Source organism: Zerene cesonia, chromosome 24 (genome assembly GCF_012273895.1).
Source record: "Zerene cesonia ecotype Mississippi chromosome 24, Zerene_cesonia_1.1, whole genome shotgun sequence".
NCBI classification, from domain to species: Eukaryota; Metazoa; Arthropoda; class Insecta; order Lepidoptera; family Pieridae; genus Zerene; species Zerene cesonia.
Window position 1 is genome coordinate 1218428 of NC_052125.1, and position 17679 is coordinate 1236106.

At 34.7% G+C, this 17679-nt stretch overlaps 1 protein-coding gene across 7 annotated transcripts in view; it reads right to left on the bottom strand.

Moving 5' to 3' along the window:
• Positions 1-17679, bottom strand: part of LOC119836552 (probable nuclear hormone receptor HR3) — a 103457-nt gene that overhangs the window by 20216 nt on the left and 65562 nt on the right. Inside the window, exon 1 of one of the 7 annotated variants that reach the window (XM_038361936.1) lies at positions 3275-4034. The exons of the other annotated variants lie outside the window; for them this stretch is intronic. Coding sequence (XP_038217864.1) covers positions 3275-3572 — 298 coding nt within the window. The 5' untranslated portion in view covers positions 3573-4034. Of the gene's footprint in view, positions 1-3274; positions 4035-17679 lie in introns of those variants that run through there. 7 annotated transcript variants of the gene reach the window in all.

The window sequence follows — 17679 nt, forward strand, 5'->3', positions numbered from 1 at the left end:
AAATATTTATAATGTTATTTTACATTGAAATTATTTTGTTTCGGCTATAGCCTGTTAGTAGGCTGGATGAATCCCATCGCGTTATCCAAAAGAATCATTCGAAAAAGGAATGTATTAAATCTTTAATTCTTAAAAAATTATAAAAATTTATGGTTTTAAATAAAGAACGAGGCTCATTCGTTATTTTGAAATTTGCTATTGCAGCTCTATCATCACGACATGAAAATTCAAAAGCGGAATACTAGAACATATCCATCGTGAAAATGGAATGTATGTCAAGGTCATTGACCCCGAAATTTTGGACGTCCCCAATAAACCGCTCTCGTTCTTAATTCGAATGGAGTGACGCACTATTGCAATACGTTCCAAATTTAAATTTGGAAATAGCTGGAATGGAATAAGAACGTTCACATGTTCCAACGCGGACATTTTTATGTCTCCAGCCGACTAATCGATCCTCGACAGCCTACTTTCATGGGCCGGGCTAGCCAGACGAATCGCCTATTCGTTAACATTGTCGATAACACAATCAACTAGACCAATGTATACTTTGACCCAAAATATTTCGCGTGCGTCAGACCCTACTTACCCTACATAGGTTTAGTGGAACGCAATTAGTAATTTTGACTAATTGTAAATAAACGATTGAGTTTACTTCAATAGGTGACACGAATAACCAAATTTGGTATTGAGTGAATCGTTACTTTATTATCGGTACATTTTGGATTATAGCTGCAGCCCAATGATTTTCATGGTTATATAGCTGCGCCCCGCGGTTTCACCCGCGTAAGTCTGTATCCCGTAGGAATATTGTGATAAAAACATTTTTTCACAACACAGTTGCCTATATGTTATTCCAGTTGTCCAGCTGTCTACGTACCAAATTTCATTGCAATCGGTTCAGTAGTTTTTACGCGAAAGAGCAACAAACACATACACATCCTTACAAACTTTCGCATTTATAATATTAGTAGGATCGGATTAGTAGTATTACATACGATATCTATTAGCTCTAAATACACATACGTACAAGCTTCCACGTTTGTAATATAAATTGCATTCATAATTTGGAATATATTTGTAGTCCCCACTCAATATTATAAATTACAAGAGTAGCTCTGTCCATCTCTTCTACACGCCATAACCACTAAACCGATTTAAAAATTTGCTACAATTATAGTTTAGGGCCTGAGAAAGGATATAAGATAGTGTTTATCCCGAGAAGGTCTATACGAGACTGTATATCTTTTCCTTTAAACCTAACCTAATCGACCGAAGCCTAGCCTGATATTAAACTATATGTAACTATCCGTCTCCCCGTGACCACGCTCGCTGTAGTGTTAGAAACGTCGGGTTAATAATATAATGAATAAATCGTTTAAAATCCGTTAAAAAGTTTTTAATTCCTAAATCTACAATAATCGCTTAAAATGAAACAAGAAAATACTATATGTAACTAGTTTAGCATATATCGTGGACACAGGCTATATTATAAGGAAGACAAATGTACCATCCAATGGACATACGTAATAAATCTCGAATTAACAATTAACAATAACGATAAAAAAATAAACGCACCAATAACCGAACTTCGTTTAATCGTAATTACAAACGAATAAACACACTGATACAAATATATAATTATCACGGTCTGTATTGACTGTGTTCCATTTTTCATCGATTATTAGGGTTCTGCAAACGTTAGTGTTTGCTGGATAACTAACTAACTTACTACACAGCACTACTCTAACTTAAGCTGAGAAAACTTAACATACTTTAAGCACATAGTATGTTATGGTTTCCATCCGTTTATGGCGTATCATCGAAATCAATGTGAGCCTATATTTTAAACTAGCGGTCCGCCCCGGCTTTGCCCGTGGTACATAGATAGCCTAAGGCCTTCCTCAATAAATGGGCTATCTGACACTGAAAGAATTTTTCAAATCGGACCAGTAGTTCCTGAGATTAGTGCGTTCAAACAAACAATACAAAAAAAAACTGTTTAGCTTTATAATATAAGTGTAGATTAGACCAATATCATACATAACGCTATAACATCAATGAAAACTGCATTAAATTCAACGCATCGGTTTTCTGTGATGCTATCTAAGACATATAAAATTTTAAAAAATAGCTTCTGTTAGATTTAGAAAAGAACCCCAATTTATGATCATTATTTTCTCATTTTTGTACCATGCAATAACCTCAAAATCGGTTCACCCAATCAAAAGTTCTTTGAACCTCCTCTTTTTAAAAGTCGGTAGAAAATAAGATAAACTTCGCGTTAATTTTTAACCGAATTCAACATCCGCAGAACCCGTGAATTATAAATTAGTTTAATCTTGGCTGATTCAACAAACTATACCAACACTGACTTTACCGTTACATTGATTATAAGTTATCATCTAATTATTTCTAAACCAACAAATGATGCGTGTTAATACTTCATACGTAGTCTTAATAATGCAATAAGATCAATTAACTGTTTTTTCTATTTCCGCTTTTGAATTTCGAAAACGTCATAAAATTTTTGTTTAAAAAAAGAACGATTTAACATAAGTAAACAAAAAAAATACAAATTCATTATTGCGACTAACGACGTCATTATGGTAACTTACAATTAACCATTTATGTGATAATTTTTCCAACAAGAATCTTATAAGAATTTCACCAATTTCACTATTCATTTATTGTGTCTATAGATAATAAATTTCTACATAGAAAACAATTGTCTCTAGTTTATATATGCTATATGGTAGGGTCGTACTGCTATGAAGTCTAGATGTCTGGGAAAAATCAATGCTTCGTCACGGTCTACGCAACGTTACGTAACTGGTAAGAAATGATACGACCCGGCTTTACATTAAAACTTCTTTAAATATTTATAGGTAGTTCCTATTTTTAAACAATTTCAAAAATAGAACACAGAAAAATCAATGTCGTCATGTCAAAGTTTATTATAAACCTTTATTCCAATATCAAATTTCAGCGATGATGCAATTATTATTATTTCAAAGCGAAAATTATTTAAAATATTCGAACGATACTAATGACGTTCCAAATTTGTAAATTATTTTTTAGATTTATATTCCAAATTGGAAATGTATTTTATCCTATCTTAATTATTATACACATTACTGGCATATTATAAAACGTAAAACATTCCATTAAAAAAAACAAAATTCATAAATTCATTTTCAAACACATACGAGTAGAGTCTCCAAACAGCTGGCTGTTAGGAAAGAAAAAAAAAACATTTGAATAGACGAAATACCTCTTATAGAGTTGGCAGATTTCTTGTCCAAGAACATTCCTGAGATCGATGACCCGAACATCCCGTCGCTACTGCCAGGGGGAGGGGAGGTGCTATCCGCCACCGAGCCTGAAGTTATATCCATCCCCATCTGGTTGTGCATCACCCCCTGGACCTCATGCGGCTCACGTTTCAGCTGCATCCCCTGGGGTAGACCCTGGCCTTGATGCAGCATCGTCGAGGCCGACGAGTGACCCCCGTGCTGGTCTGGAGGCCACTGAGACCCGAACAGCTCGTGGAACTGATTGTTATTCATCATCGTTCCTTTTTCAAAAATTTAAAAACTTAAGTGATTTTCGGCCAATGATTTTGTAAACGCGCGAATCGTATTCGCATGGCTTACACTAGTATCACTGCGTTCTTGGTGTTCCTTTTTCGAAAAAAATTCCAACCGACTATGTCGTAAGGCAACGTCTTGCTATTACCATAAGTTATTTTTCTTCGAGAAAACTTTATGGCACTATTTAATGTTTCAACTTGGTTGATTATAAAGCACCACTATTGTAATTTTTAACTGATATATATGTTCCGGCCGAGCGGCGATGTAAGATTTCTTTTCGCGAAGTTTATTTCAGGTATTAACTTTTTGAAAAGCAACAAGTTTTTTGGCATTTTGTCGCCGTGGTCTCTGTTTTATATCCCTTTTCTTCTTAAATACACATTCTACTAAGGCACTGTTTCTGTTTATTGTATTTTTATACACTTGTTCCCGTATACTATTTTTTAAATTTATTAAAAAAGATTAACAGAATTTAAAAAATCTGTAAAAAGAAAACAAGAGCAGAAAGGAGAATTTATTTAATTTAAAGAGTTCCGGGATAGAAGGAATGCCAATTTCAATTTGAAAACAGAATTCGATAAAGCACAGAGAACTGTTCAGAGCTCAATTATCAAAAATTCTGTTAATCTTTACGTCAGTCGATTGAAATTTAAATTTGGAACTCCACTACGTTCCATTTACGAAAATCCATGTCACTGCACTTAAGGCACTGGCACAAAACAAAAGATGCGTTCACCTCACTGCTATAAAAAAAAATTTGTACGTTATTCTTTTGTACTATAGGTTGTTCACAACTCGGCTACGCGTCTACGACTGGCAAGTCTTGAGATGTCGACGCCAGGGCGGCTCGATCGTGACTGACGCATTGACGAATCTTCAGACCGGGCTAACAAAAAATTATATATTTTTTCATTCGGGCCGAATAATCAACTTAGCTCATAGTGATAGTTCAATCACCGCGCTGACTACGATAGGCGAAAAAATCTCCTTCAATTTTGACCGTTAAGGGTTGGTACCTTCGGTACCATAAACGTCTTTTATTGAACGTCAAATATCCGTGATTAGGGCTAGGAAAATATTTGCAATAAGGTAATTAAGTGACAAATTCGCCCGGCATAGAGTTATGAGTGTTATCGATGTGTGCGTGCGGTGTCGTACGGACGTAGCGGCGCGCGCACACAGCCGCGCCGGCGTCACAGCGTGTCGTTGAACTCGAGACCCAAACAAAGTAGATTTCGGTGAAATGCTGTTGAACTCTAGTTGTGGAATCGGCGGATGCTTGGACCGGCTGCATTTTTTGGCGATTCGATTTTTGAAAATCAACATCGAACGTTCGCGTTTTGACGTTTCGCCTAGAGTCGATTATTCGATTGTCAAAAGGTCACCGAACCCGGCGAACGGGTAATGACATGACGGTTTTTACATTATTTTGATTCAGGTGTTTGTTTTAATGTATTTATTTCGTCATGTTGATTAATAATTTATTTATGTTTAATGATCTATGGTATTCTGGAATCGATTCAAATTAAGAATGTTCTCAATCAAATAAAATATTTATATGCCATTATTCCAATAAAAATGTATATGCAACTACAATATCTTTTTTATACGTAATACCAAGTGCGAAACTATATATAATAAAAAATAATTCATGCAACCACACCAATAAATAGCAAACGTTAACATAACTTAAATCATAACTTAACACATACACGCGAATTTTAAGTTACATTAAGTGTAAGTTCGAATTGTGTAACTTAGACCAACTAGACATGCCTGCAACCTACTAGCCTGACCTAAGTTTGGCAGGGGTCGACTTATTTGGCACAAAATGTTAAAAAAGGGCGCATTTGAGTTCGATGAAATATAAGCACTTTTAAATGTATCATTACTACATAGTATAATGCAAAGTCGCTTCCCGCTTGTCCCTATGTATGTATGCTTAGATCTTTAAAAATACACAACTGATTTTGATGGGGTTTCTTTAATAGATAGAGTGATTCAAGAGGTAGGTTTACTCGTATATGCATAAAAATATCTATTAAACTAATACGAATTTAACGTGTGCGGAAACGTCGCCAAAAGCCTTTTGTTATAAAACTATCATTTTTTTAACAACTAGATGCGCCCCGCGGTTTCTCCCGCGTAAGTCCGTATCCCGTAGGACTGTCGGAATAATAAATAGCCTATATGTTATTCTAGTCGACCAGCTATCTTTGTACCAAATTTCATTGCAATCGGTTCAGTAGTTTTTGCGTGAAAGAGCAACAATCACACACTCATCCTTACTAACTTTCACATTTATAATATAAGTAGGATAGTAGGATAGGATGAGGAAGTCGGTCGAGTATATTTTGTAGTAAAATTCAAACAAATAAAACCACTATAAATTTTAATAACGAAATAGACAAAGTCTTATGTGAGAAAGAATGATGATAATATAGAATTAATGTTTTTTTTTTATTATTGATAAATAAATAAATATGTAAAATTACGTGTAAAGTTATTTATTTTATATTTGCTTTATGGAGCCTCATAATTCATATTTAAACAAAATTCGTTCAAATCAGCATAGCCGATTTGGCGTAACCGATTGAGCTCTTTTCCAGACATATATAATTATAATATTATTAGTAGGAAATAAAGGCTCTAAAATAGACGAAGCCGAGGGTATCACCTAGTATCGCATTTCTCCGCATTGACCTTCGCTCGGTTCAATGAACTATTGATTTTGACGGTATCTTCAAAGGTTAACATGTCCCATGCCCATCGGGGAATGGGGTTACGTTTCAACTAGTCCCCATAGCGGCCCCACGTCCCCTTGTGGGGCATGGGGCAGAAACTCATATGTTTTTTGCTTATACATAACCAACCTATTTTTTATGTTGTTTAAATTCACTTTTATATGTAATTTTATTGAAGAGATATTTCTTTACATGTCGATTCTCTATGGGATCTTATAAGATTATACTGCCTTTTTCTACTCCTGTGATTCGAACCCAAGGCTATCTCACTGAGACTATAACCACTTCATCAAAGATACTGCATAGAGTTCATTACTATTGTATAACAATATTTAGTTATAGTTTTATTTTTTTTCTATCGTTTAATGTTTTAAATTTTTTACCTACAAGTATATAATGAGCAGGGAAGGGACTGGCTCTGTTAACACAGGTTATACCTAGCAAGAGGGTCAGAGCCTCTCAATCAAATTTGACAAATAAATATCAAGATGAAATAAAGAATTATTATTATGTTTTTTTTTTTTTTCTTTTAACAAGATCTCGGCCACAGGTGTCGCCGGGGTTACTGATGATCACGGGCCTAGGCCAAGTGATCATCATTCTGGTATATACTATATCTACGCTGTTGACTGTTCATCATTCTGGTATATACTAAATCTATGCTGTTGATTGGTCCGTTTGTAAAAATTTTCTTGTAATCCTGCAAGTGTTCAATATGACTGCTTTTTGTAATGTAATATTATTATTATGTGTATTTCTCCATAATACTCGGGTACCACCAGAAGGATAATATCCGGTCTTTTAGAAGACTTACGTGGGGACACAGGTCCAACACGCAGAGGCCCTTTGAGAATTTAATGTGTTGTGGGACACCTATTATTGTATTTTTGGAAAAATCTAAAAATTTTACTTAGATATAAAAGATTAATAAACAAAAAAGAGACAAATACATTTACGTTTTTAGCTTTCACGCTAGTTTGTGGTTAATAATAAACAGTATTGAATTCTTTACTACCCACTTAAATCGTATAATCTATACTAATATTATAAAGCTGAAGTGTTTGTTTGTTTGAATGCACTAATCTCAGGAACTACTGGTCCGATTTGAAAAATTCTTTCAGTGTTAGATAGTCGATTTATTGAGAAAGGCTATAGGGTATATATGTACCATAGGCGGAGCCGGGGCGGACCGCTAGTTAAGTATAACTGGGTTCTCGTTTCTTAACTTTGTTTAACCCCTGCGAAAACAATGCTATATTTTACTAAAAAACCACAAAACACTATCAGTAAGGTGCAATGACACTGATACTGATATCAAAGATAATTTTTATTATGATTTTTCATTTTCGGTAATGACGTCATATATCTATATGATTAATTTAACCACATTTCACATATCATTATAAAAATCGGGTATCGAATTGATATGAATAATCAATAACAATGGACATTCAAGAAGATTATAAAAGAATTAAAATAAACCGAATGAAAATTTTATGATATTTAACTGTACGTAGCTTAAGTTTATTGTTTAGATGGTAGATGATGTTGTATATAAATTTCGTATTATATCTAAAACAAGAAGAAAATGGTGGGAACTACGCTTAAAAACATTAATTTAAATTTAGAGTTTCTTAATAATTGGAATATGATTATTTCAAAATTGAAATAAGAACGTAGGTCGCATTCATCGCGAAACTATTCAATGTTTAGACAAACGAAAATTCGTTCTAATTGTGAAATTACAAACAGTTCAAAAACAAGCGAGGAACAAATTCGAAATTCAAATTCGAATGAGGCGAACGCCGTCCATCGAACTATGAACCGATGTTTGAACTTGGAATACCCCTATCAGAACATATAATATACTCTTTATATTTATACGTATGTGCTAGCGTAAAAAGTGCACATAAATTAATGCATAATAATTTCCATATTAATAAAAATAAAGACACACATTTTATAGTTGTCAGTTTAATAAATCAACGGTCTAAATAATGTTCTTAAATTTGTGCACAATTTAATTATCATTTAACTTTACGTTAATTAAAACAGACTACTGATATATATTTTTGCTTCTTTATAATTAAAAAATTAGTATGATAAGAAACATCCATTGCGATTAACATTTTTAAACTTGACTAGTTCAACATCATTCACAATTTATAAATTAATTATAATTTCATAAAAATCGGTAGAGCCATTTAAGAGTTTATTCATTTGAACGCACTAATCTCAGGAACTACTGGACCGATTTGAAAAATTCTTTCAGTGTTAGATAGCCCATTTATTGAGGAAGGCTATAGGCTATATATGTACCACGGGCGAAGCCGGGGCGGACCGCTAGTAATAGATACACAATCAAAGCACTAATAGCTATAAAAATAAACTTTTCTTCATAAAATAATTACTAATTATCTTCCGTAATACGTTACGATGTAAATATGAAAACACTTATAATAAGGTGAGTTTAGTGTATACTATGATAGAGACTAAAATGTTATCCTACTAATATTAAATCGAAAATTTGTTAGTATGGATGGATGGATGTTTGTTTACTCTTTTACGGAAAAAATACTTATCGTATCTGTATAAAATTTAGTACAGATATATAGTCTAGATAGCACATCTAGCACATAGGCTACTTTTATACCGGGTACCACCGCTGACGCCGCGGGTCTAGTATTTAATAAAGGAAAATGTATCGTAGATCCGTTTTTTTATGGTTTTTTTATATTAAAATTACAAATTAATGTAACTATAATTTTTAGTACAATAATTCAGGCTTATATTGCTACTTTTAGAAAGTTCTTTTTTCGTATAAAAAATATGAATTAAATAATTATTTACAGCAAAAAACTAAACTCTTCAAATTAATCTAGACCAATTTCAATGGAACGGCATGATATGTAACATAAATACTATCGCATAGAAAACCACCTTTTCTGAAGTCAGTTAAAACAGTTTGATAACAACAGCTTTTAATTAATAGCATATTTCTTGTGTTTGGTTTCACGCGAGTATTATACATAACGGAAGAAGCGTGACACGTGGTAACGGATGAAGGTGCACGTGGCTGTTTTTAAGACGAGTGTCGCCAGCATCGCTGACGTCCCGACTTCGTTGAGCATTGCTTCGCCGATACTGAGTGATGTAGTAGAAAGTAAAACACTTGTGAATAATTATTTCAATTTATTTCGTTCTTCAAGAGCTCCGCTCGCTGCGACAGCTCGAGTCGAAGTGTTTTTGAACCGGCGCGCGCTCGGTTTTTTATAACAAAACTGGACGTATTATTTGTTTTAATAAATCATGAATTCTCGCAACTTACTAAAATTTATAAGCAAAACGCTTTAAGAAATTTAAGATGATTACAAAAAGTAAATCAGTTAGTTTTTTTTTTTAAAGTTACCGACAAATATTAAAGAATAATAATCTGTGTTCTTAATTAGAGAATAAACATTTTTTTTAAAGTTACCGTCAAATATTAAAGAATAATAATCTGTGTTCTTAATTTGAGAATAAACATTGCTAAACATTATTTTGAACCTAATTGCAATCAATGAATCAGGTTTGTTTTAGAAGATGCGTGACTATGTTGTTTGAAGTGCGGTTGCACGCCGACATACATTTAGAAATTAAAAACTTTTCAACGGATAGATTCAAGACATATAACATCTCAGTCTCCCCGTGACCACGCTCGCTGTAAAGTGTTCGAAACGTCGGGTTAATAATATAATGAATAAATCGCGTTTAAAATCCGTTGAAAAGCATATTTCTGTTTATTTAAATTAAATTAATAAAAATTAAATTGAATTCTAGATCCATCTTAATATTTCGTCAGTGTCACTTGTGATTCCCTGTTCCACTGATTAGTTTTCTTTATGGACAAGTAGGTGAATAGCGAAGGCTGAGGCTTCCCTGGGCCCTTGGAAGGAAGCGGTTTTTCCTTAGCACAGTACTAATTGTGGAAAATAACGCACCATCGCGCATCAATCTGTGGAAGTTGGCCCGCCATGCCAATGAACCATTTTGGGGTTCGATGAACTCAAGATAACTATATCGATCGGCGATTAATTTCGTTGTCATACGTTTCCGTCACTTTGACGTTTCGCGCGCCTTTTTTTCTATCACACAGACTATAGCAGCGTGCAATTTCTTTTTTTTTTAATTTCTTTGGCTGAAGCTTATGTTCGCTTGTTGGAACAAGCGAACTATACACGACTATTTGAGAAATAACTATAGGTTAATTAATTGATAAACAAGTTATTGTATTCGTTATTTTTTAGGATTTTGACTTAACTTAGCGTTAGGTGCGATCCGTGTGTTATCATACATATGTGGCGAATTTTTATAATGCAATATTTTTTTTATAATTTAGGGCTTAGGTTATGGCTTACGTTAGGTTAGGTGTGATAAGAAATCTTCATCGATATTGAGTTATCGTTGAATTCGCGGTTTTTTTTTAATAAAAACTTTTTTATGAGGCATATGCATATAACTTTGATAGCGGGTTGCTATGTACTTACTAGAGAGAAATTTAACACCACATTTTGTTTGTTTACCTTTGCAAAGGCACGGCCTTGTTGGGTTAGCTGTATTGATAGTATGTTGCTAGGTTCTTGATAATTTAAAATTGGAGGGAAAAATATTTATGAGATTTTGATAAGGTTTATATTTGAAAAAATAGGACGCGTTACCACGTTACGTGTGTAATAAAGACAACTTTCTTCCAATTTATTGTGATAATAGATATGTATTATACTTATCATATTGAAAATAGCGACGAATATATAAAAAAAATATATAAATAGGGAAAATAACGAGTAACTATCAAATATCTTCCGTAACTCTCAATAGAAGCGAAAAATACATGAATTAAAAAGTTTTTGAGTTTTAAACTGAAGTTTAAAACTTATTAAATAGAATAAGATATATTTAATTTATATTTAAGAGTAAAACATTTACACGTACGTCAAGGGCAACAACACGTTCAATATAATTAGAGTTTAAGTTAATAACCTTTATTACGAGACATTTTAAAAGGAAAAAATATGGTTTTCTTTACTTCGTCACGTAGTCATATTTTTAGTTAGAAATCAAGCTTTTTAAGTGAAATAAAAGTAAAATAAGTTATTACGTTTGTGAATAAATAACATACGAGTATTTTTTTTTCGCCAAATTTCTCTCATATGTCTTTAAGCTCAAATACGTCATATCAAGTCAAGCGCTATATTCCTTCGCTTACGTTTTAAAATAATATATTAAATTTACTATTTTTATAGTACATGTACTCTAAAATTTATGAATTTAAAATAATGATTAGTCTATAAGTCTAACAAGTTTCCCAACCCAAACCACTAAAGAAAAAAAGCAAAACAAATTCATCCACAAACACCCGAAAACTTGACACCGCCACAACCATGGCCATCGAAAAATCGAAAAGAGAAAAAAAGTAAACGCAAAAGCGCGGGAGTTATGAAACAAAAATGGCACCGGGAAGCGATAAGCGCGCGAAGCCCACGTGGTAGGTCAACGCCTGCCCCACTGCGACGCGGGTTCGCTGAACGACACGCACACAAGCGCAGCGCACTACATGCGCATCGCGCGCAGGTGACTAATTGTTTTACATGTAGGTGTGGTGTGGTGTTTTTTTTTTATTACCGGCCAAGGATTTTCAACCAATAAGGTTTTATGTAACAAAAAATAATTAATCATAGATGTAGTATATTTTTAAAGATGATCTAGTCAACACTGCGTATCGTGTACAAGAAAGGTTTAGCAAGAAATCAACCATACTTGGGAATACCCTTGTAATATATAAACATTTATTATCATTACACTAAGATGTAAAATTATATGTAAAAACCATATTTTCCTTACAATGTCACAATTTATTTTTGCAAAAATATTTGCACAACACCCAAATACCGTCTTTATTCTTTTCTTCATAATTATATCCTTGTAAATTAAACTAAATACCTACTTCATTGTTTTCAAAATGTATAAATACACCAATATTTTGTCTATCCATGCCAGTAGTTCCCAAGATTAGCTTCCAACAAACAATCAAATACATATTTACTAGTATATATTGAAAATATACGGAACCCTTAGTAAATGCGTCATTCAGGATGTATCAAGCAATACATCAACCCCTCAGGCCTCAGCCACCCGCGCGGGAATGACCTTGAGTTCGTATTTTGACCTTTGCAAACATTTCAACCGAATTTACGATGTTTCTACAGTTCAGTTCACGGGACAGTTCCTTGGCATCATTATAATGATATGTTATGAAGTAAAGACTGCCTCTCGGGTCTAGTGGTTAACACGTAAGCGTAGAACCGATAGTCCTGGGTTTGATTCCCGATGGTGAATCTCAAAGAAAAATTCTCGGTCTGGCAGGACACAGAAGGCACCTACTTGTTCATAAAGAAAATCGATCAGTGAAACAGATGTACATTATCTGTCCCAAACCCCACTAGGGGACACGGGACCTTACTTTATAAAGAATTAAAATATAAAGGAGACGTGATTTAAAAATAGCAACTACTAAATAAAGCTGAAGAGTTTCTTTATTTAAGCGCACTAATCTCAGGAACTACTGGTCCGATTTATAAAATTCTGTCAATGGTAGATAGCCCATTTATTGAGGAAGGCTATAGGGTATACATGTACCACGGGCGAAGCCGGGGCGGACCGGTTGTAGGACATAACAGACTCCATTAAACTCGACTTTGATCAAAATTTAAGAAGCATATTCGATTCATACTTTGTACACTTTAACGATCGATGACAATACAATAATTTCATGAGCTTATGTTATTATTCTAATTAACATTAGTATTAAATAATTTCCTTATATATACTCTAAGAGCAAGCGAGATGTTTTATTAATTCCATTATTAAAACGTGTTTTTTAGTATTCTAACTATAAATTTTTGCTCACCCTCCTCTTCAAAATGTCTCTCTTTTTATGTTATATGGTAGTCTGGAAGAGATCGCTACCTAGCGATAAGGCCGCCATTTGTGCATAATGTCTCTTTTGTTTTTGTTTCATATATGTCTTTTAATGTAAATGTTTGTGTGCAATGAAGTATAAAATAAATAAATAAATAAATAAATTTTTGATTCTGTCATTCGATAGCTCTATAGGTTTTTTATATTTGATTTGAGTATATTCCGGCAAGCTAATGACACGCATCGTCACGCGCAAAGCTGATTCGAACCCACTGCCAAGGCCGAGTGACGTTATGGACATGCGCAATATTTTGGTGACGGTTCATCGACCATTTCACTGAGATCATTGTGGATAGTTTTGGGGCGTGACGTCACTCGTGATAAATTAGAAAAATTATATATGGCAACATTGTAAAACACCAATTAGAGAGTGAATTTATTAATAACATTCATACAGATAAATGTACATCCCTTTCTTTTGTTCAATTTTTTTTAAGTGAAACTTCTTTAGAATCGTTGTGATTTCAAAGCTGATGCAACGGAAAATACGACAGGTAAGAGACACAAATACAAAAATGTGTAGAATGAAGCCGGCAAGGAATGAAACAGAAATATACATACTATTTTATATTTTATATATATTCATCTCATTATTTTGTTGATTTACTGAAGTTTCACTTTCATCGTGTGTGAATCGCACATACACCTTTTTTATAGTGGGAAATCTTGCATAACTACCCACGGCCCTCGGGGATGGAGCCGTTATGTCGGATTCTTAGACCAAAACCCCACTGTATTCCGCCGAGCCACTTATTTGAAGCCACGGGAACTGGTTAAAATTGTGTTGTTGTGTATGTATATTAATGGATAAACTCAAAAAGTCTTCTAGTGCTGTAGGATATATAAATCCAACACGCGACCTCGAGTTGAAATAAAAGTTCATTAGACTATATAATGAACGTGAGGGTCTGTAAGTATGGATGGATGGATGTATGGATGTTGGTTACTCTTTCACGAAAGAACTAATCATATCTGCATGAAATTTGGTTCAAAGATAGGTTGTAGTCTGGATCAGCATATACATTCACCCGGGTACCGCGCGAGTGAGTGAGTGAATATTATAAATGCGAAAGTTTGTAAGGATGTGTGTGTGTGTTCGTTGCTCTTTCACGCAAAATATGCTGAACCGATTGCAATGAAATTTGGTACGTAGACAGCTGGACAACTGGAATAACATAAAGGCAACTTTTTATACCGATATTCCTACGTGATACGGACTTACGCAGATGAAACCGCGGGGCGTAGCTAGTATTCTATATGCCTATGTTCTACTTATGCGCAAATTAAGATGGAATCAGCTTAAAGTGATCGGAAAAGACATCAGCAGATTTCCCATGTACTATAAAAAGAACTTCATCACCATCATCATCATCATCAGCCCATAGTTATTCCCAATTCAGGGACACAGGTCTAAGTAGAATTTATATACAACTTACATTTTAGAAGTCTTAACTCATACCTTACGATTTATAAGAAAACTGCTGAACCAAGTTTCCAATAAAAACGCATCTGAATAAAAAGAATCCTTAATCTTAACTTTCATTATATAATCCCAAACAAGCCATACCACGCGGTGTCACTCGAATACCCAGATAAAATGTAATACGCTAGTCCAGACTGTAACTCTAAACCACCATGCTAATCTATCGCTAAACCCCTTCACTCAAGTGGCTAGACGGAACACAGTGGGGTTTTGGTCGGTAAGAATCCGACATAACCCACAACTCCATCCCCGGGGGCCGTGGGTATCTATGCAAGATTTCCCCACTATAAAAAAAAAAAACCATCCATATCTGACCAGCCGATTTCACAAACAGGCAAGTAACCGTCACTATCGCGTTAGATCCCAAAAAATCGCGATTTAAACCCGTTAAATTCGCAAGTATTACTACGCTGACGTATTCCGCCATACTATAGGTCAGTACTCCGGTCGTCGACCGGTGCCAATGACCGCTTTCGGCAAAATACAGTGATTGGATTCATTCGAGTTTTTGGTACTAGACGGCGAAACACATCCGTCTCATTCGAGTTGTTGGTAAGTGTTGCCTGGTAGAGATCGCTGCATAGCGATAAGGCCGCCTTTTGCATGTTTTTTTTTTTATGTTTCCCTTTCATATTTTTATTAGCCCGGATTCGCACGTGATACATAGCGACACTGAGTTGCAGATTTCTAATGGTGAAAGAATTATTGAAATCGATCCAGTGGTTTTGTGTGAAAACATTACAAACATACAAAAATACAAAAGATTCCTGTTTTTAATATTAGTGCGGATATAGAATTTTCATATCATTTAAATGACTTGCGATTCTTGTAGCGTCAGGCAGTTCATGGGGCCACAGATTTCCTGAATGGTATCCCAATCCAGCGACCGCCTCCTTGGTACAGTGGTTAACGCGTGATCGTCGAACCGAGGGGCCCTGGGTTCGATTCCCAGTGGTCACAAATACCGTCTCAGTCTGGAAGAATACAAGTAGTAGTTGATCAGCCTTCTATATCCTCCCAGACTCGACTGTCGACCCCTCAGTTCAACGATCACGCGTTAACCACTGAACCAAGGTGACATAATAATTATAATTTAGTTTGAAACATACCCAATCTATATTTGAATGTCGCATACATATATTATATGTTTCGACACGGCGATGTTTGTTAACTGAAACTACAATTGTACTATGTTAAAAACTAGCTGTGCCCCGCGGTTTCACCCGCGTAAGTCCGTATCCCGTAGGAATATCGGAATAAAAAGTTGCCTATATGTTATTCCAGTTATCCAGCTGTCTACGTACCAAATTTCATTGCAATCGGTTCAGTAGTTTTTACGTGAAAGAGTAACAAACATCCATACATCCATACTTACAAACTTTCGCATTTATAATATTAATGGGATATGTTAGCACACATACACAATTGTGCAAAATGTATACATGTTCATCCACTAATTATTAAGTACCACCTTGTTATTACTGTGAGCTGTTATCTGAAATATATATATAAATAAATAAATAAATTTCCTATACATATTTTTTGAATCATTCGAACGTCAAAAATTACTCACAACACAACTCATGGGGTTACTGACCGCAGCCGAGTTGACTGCGCCAAAATAAAATGGACCAGCGTAACATGAGCTATGAACAACTATAATGCAATTTAAAAATTTTCTTTCGAGTATTATATTATGCGAACTGCGCCCCGCGGTTTCACCCGCGCAAGTATCCCGTAGGAATATCGGGATGAAAAGTTGCCTATATGTTATTCCAGTTGTCCAGCGATGTCCGTACCAAATTTCATTGCAATTGGATCAGCAGTTTTTGCGTGAAAGAGCAACAAACACACACATCCTTACAAACTTTCGCATTTATAATATTAATAGGATAGGATAGTAGGATGATGTGATGTGGTTCGCCATTTCTACAGAATGGCTAACACCATAAATTAGTTGGTTGAAAATATTTTTCAAAAGTAGCCGAAGTCGCGGGTGCAAGCTAGTCGTAAGCTCAGTCGTAATCTTCCGCGTATTCCCTTTCAAAGGTGACTGACACATCGGCGAAATTTTGACGCAACTAGGGTGAAGATATTTGACGAATCATCAAGTTCGTTGACCTTGGTGATCACAGTTTTAAGTATTCGCATTTTCATATTGAAAATTGACCGCCTCCTTGGCACAGTGGTTAACGCGTGACCGTACAACCGAGGTGTCCTGGGTTCCTACAGGATACGGACTTACGCGGATGAAACCGCGGGGCGCAGCTAGTAATAGAATAAATGCGAAATTCACTCTGCATTACTTTGTCATTATTAAACTTATTTATCTAAACCCAATATCATATTATCCTCTGCCTGATCTGTATTTTTAGATTAATAACATGCTAATGTTGCGAGGATTGAATAAAGATGATTTAATTATGACCACAATGACATAAAGCTAAAGAGTTTGTACGTGTTAATATCAGGAACTGAAGCATGTATTTGAAAAATTCATTCACCGTTGGATATTTACTTGATCCATGAGTGCTATAGGCTATACATGTACCACGAGCAGATCCGGGGCACACCGTAAGTATTAACCTAATGTGTTGAGGGAAAAATTAAAACTCGTTCAAACAAACAAACTTTTCAGCTGCTTACTAGTACTACATAAATTTAATTTATAGTCATTTTGTATGAGAAACAATGTTTTTGTGATGGTATTTGCCCAAAATAACTTCAAAAATCAAAGAAAATATATGTGTTATCTTAGTTATATTCATTTGAGAGTTAAAAAAAACACGTTTTAAGGGAAAAACATTATTACATATAGATATCTTTATATTATGTTTCTATT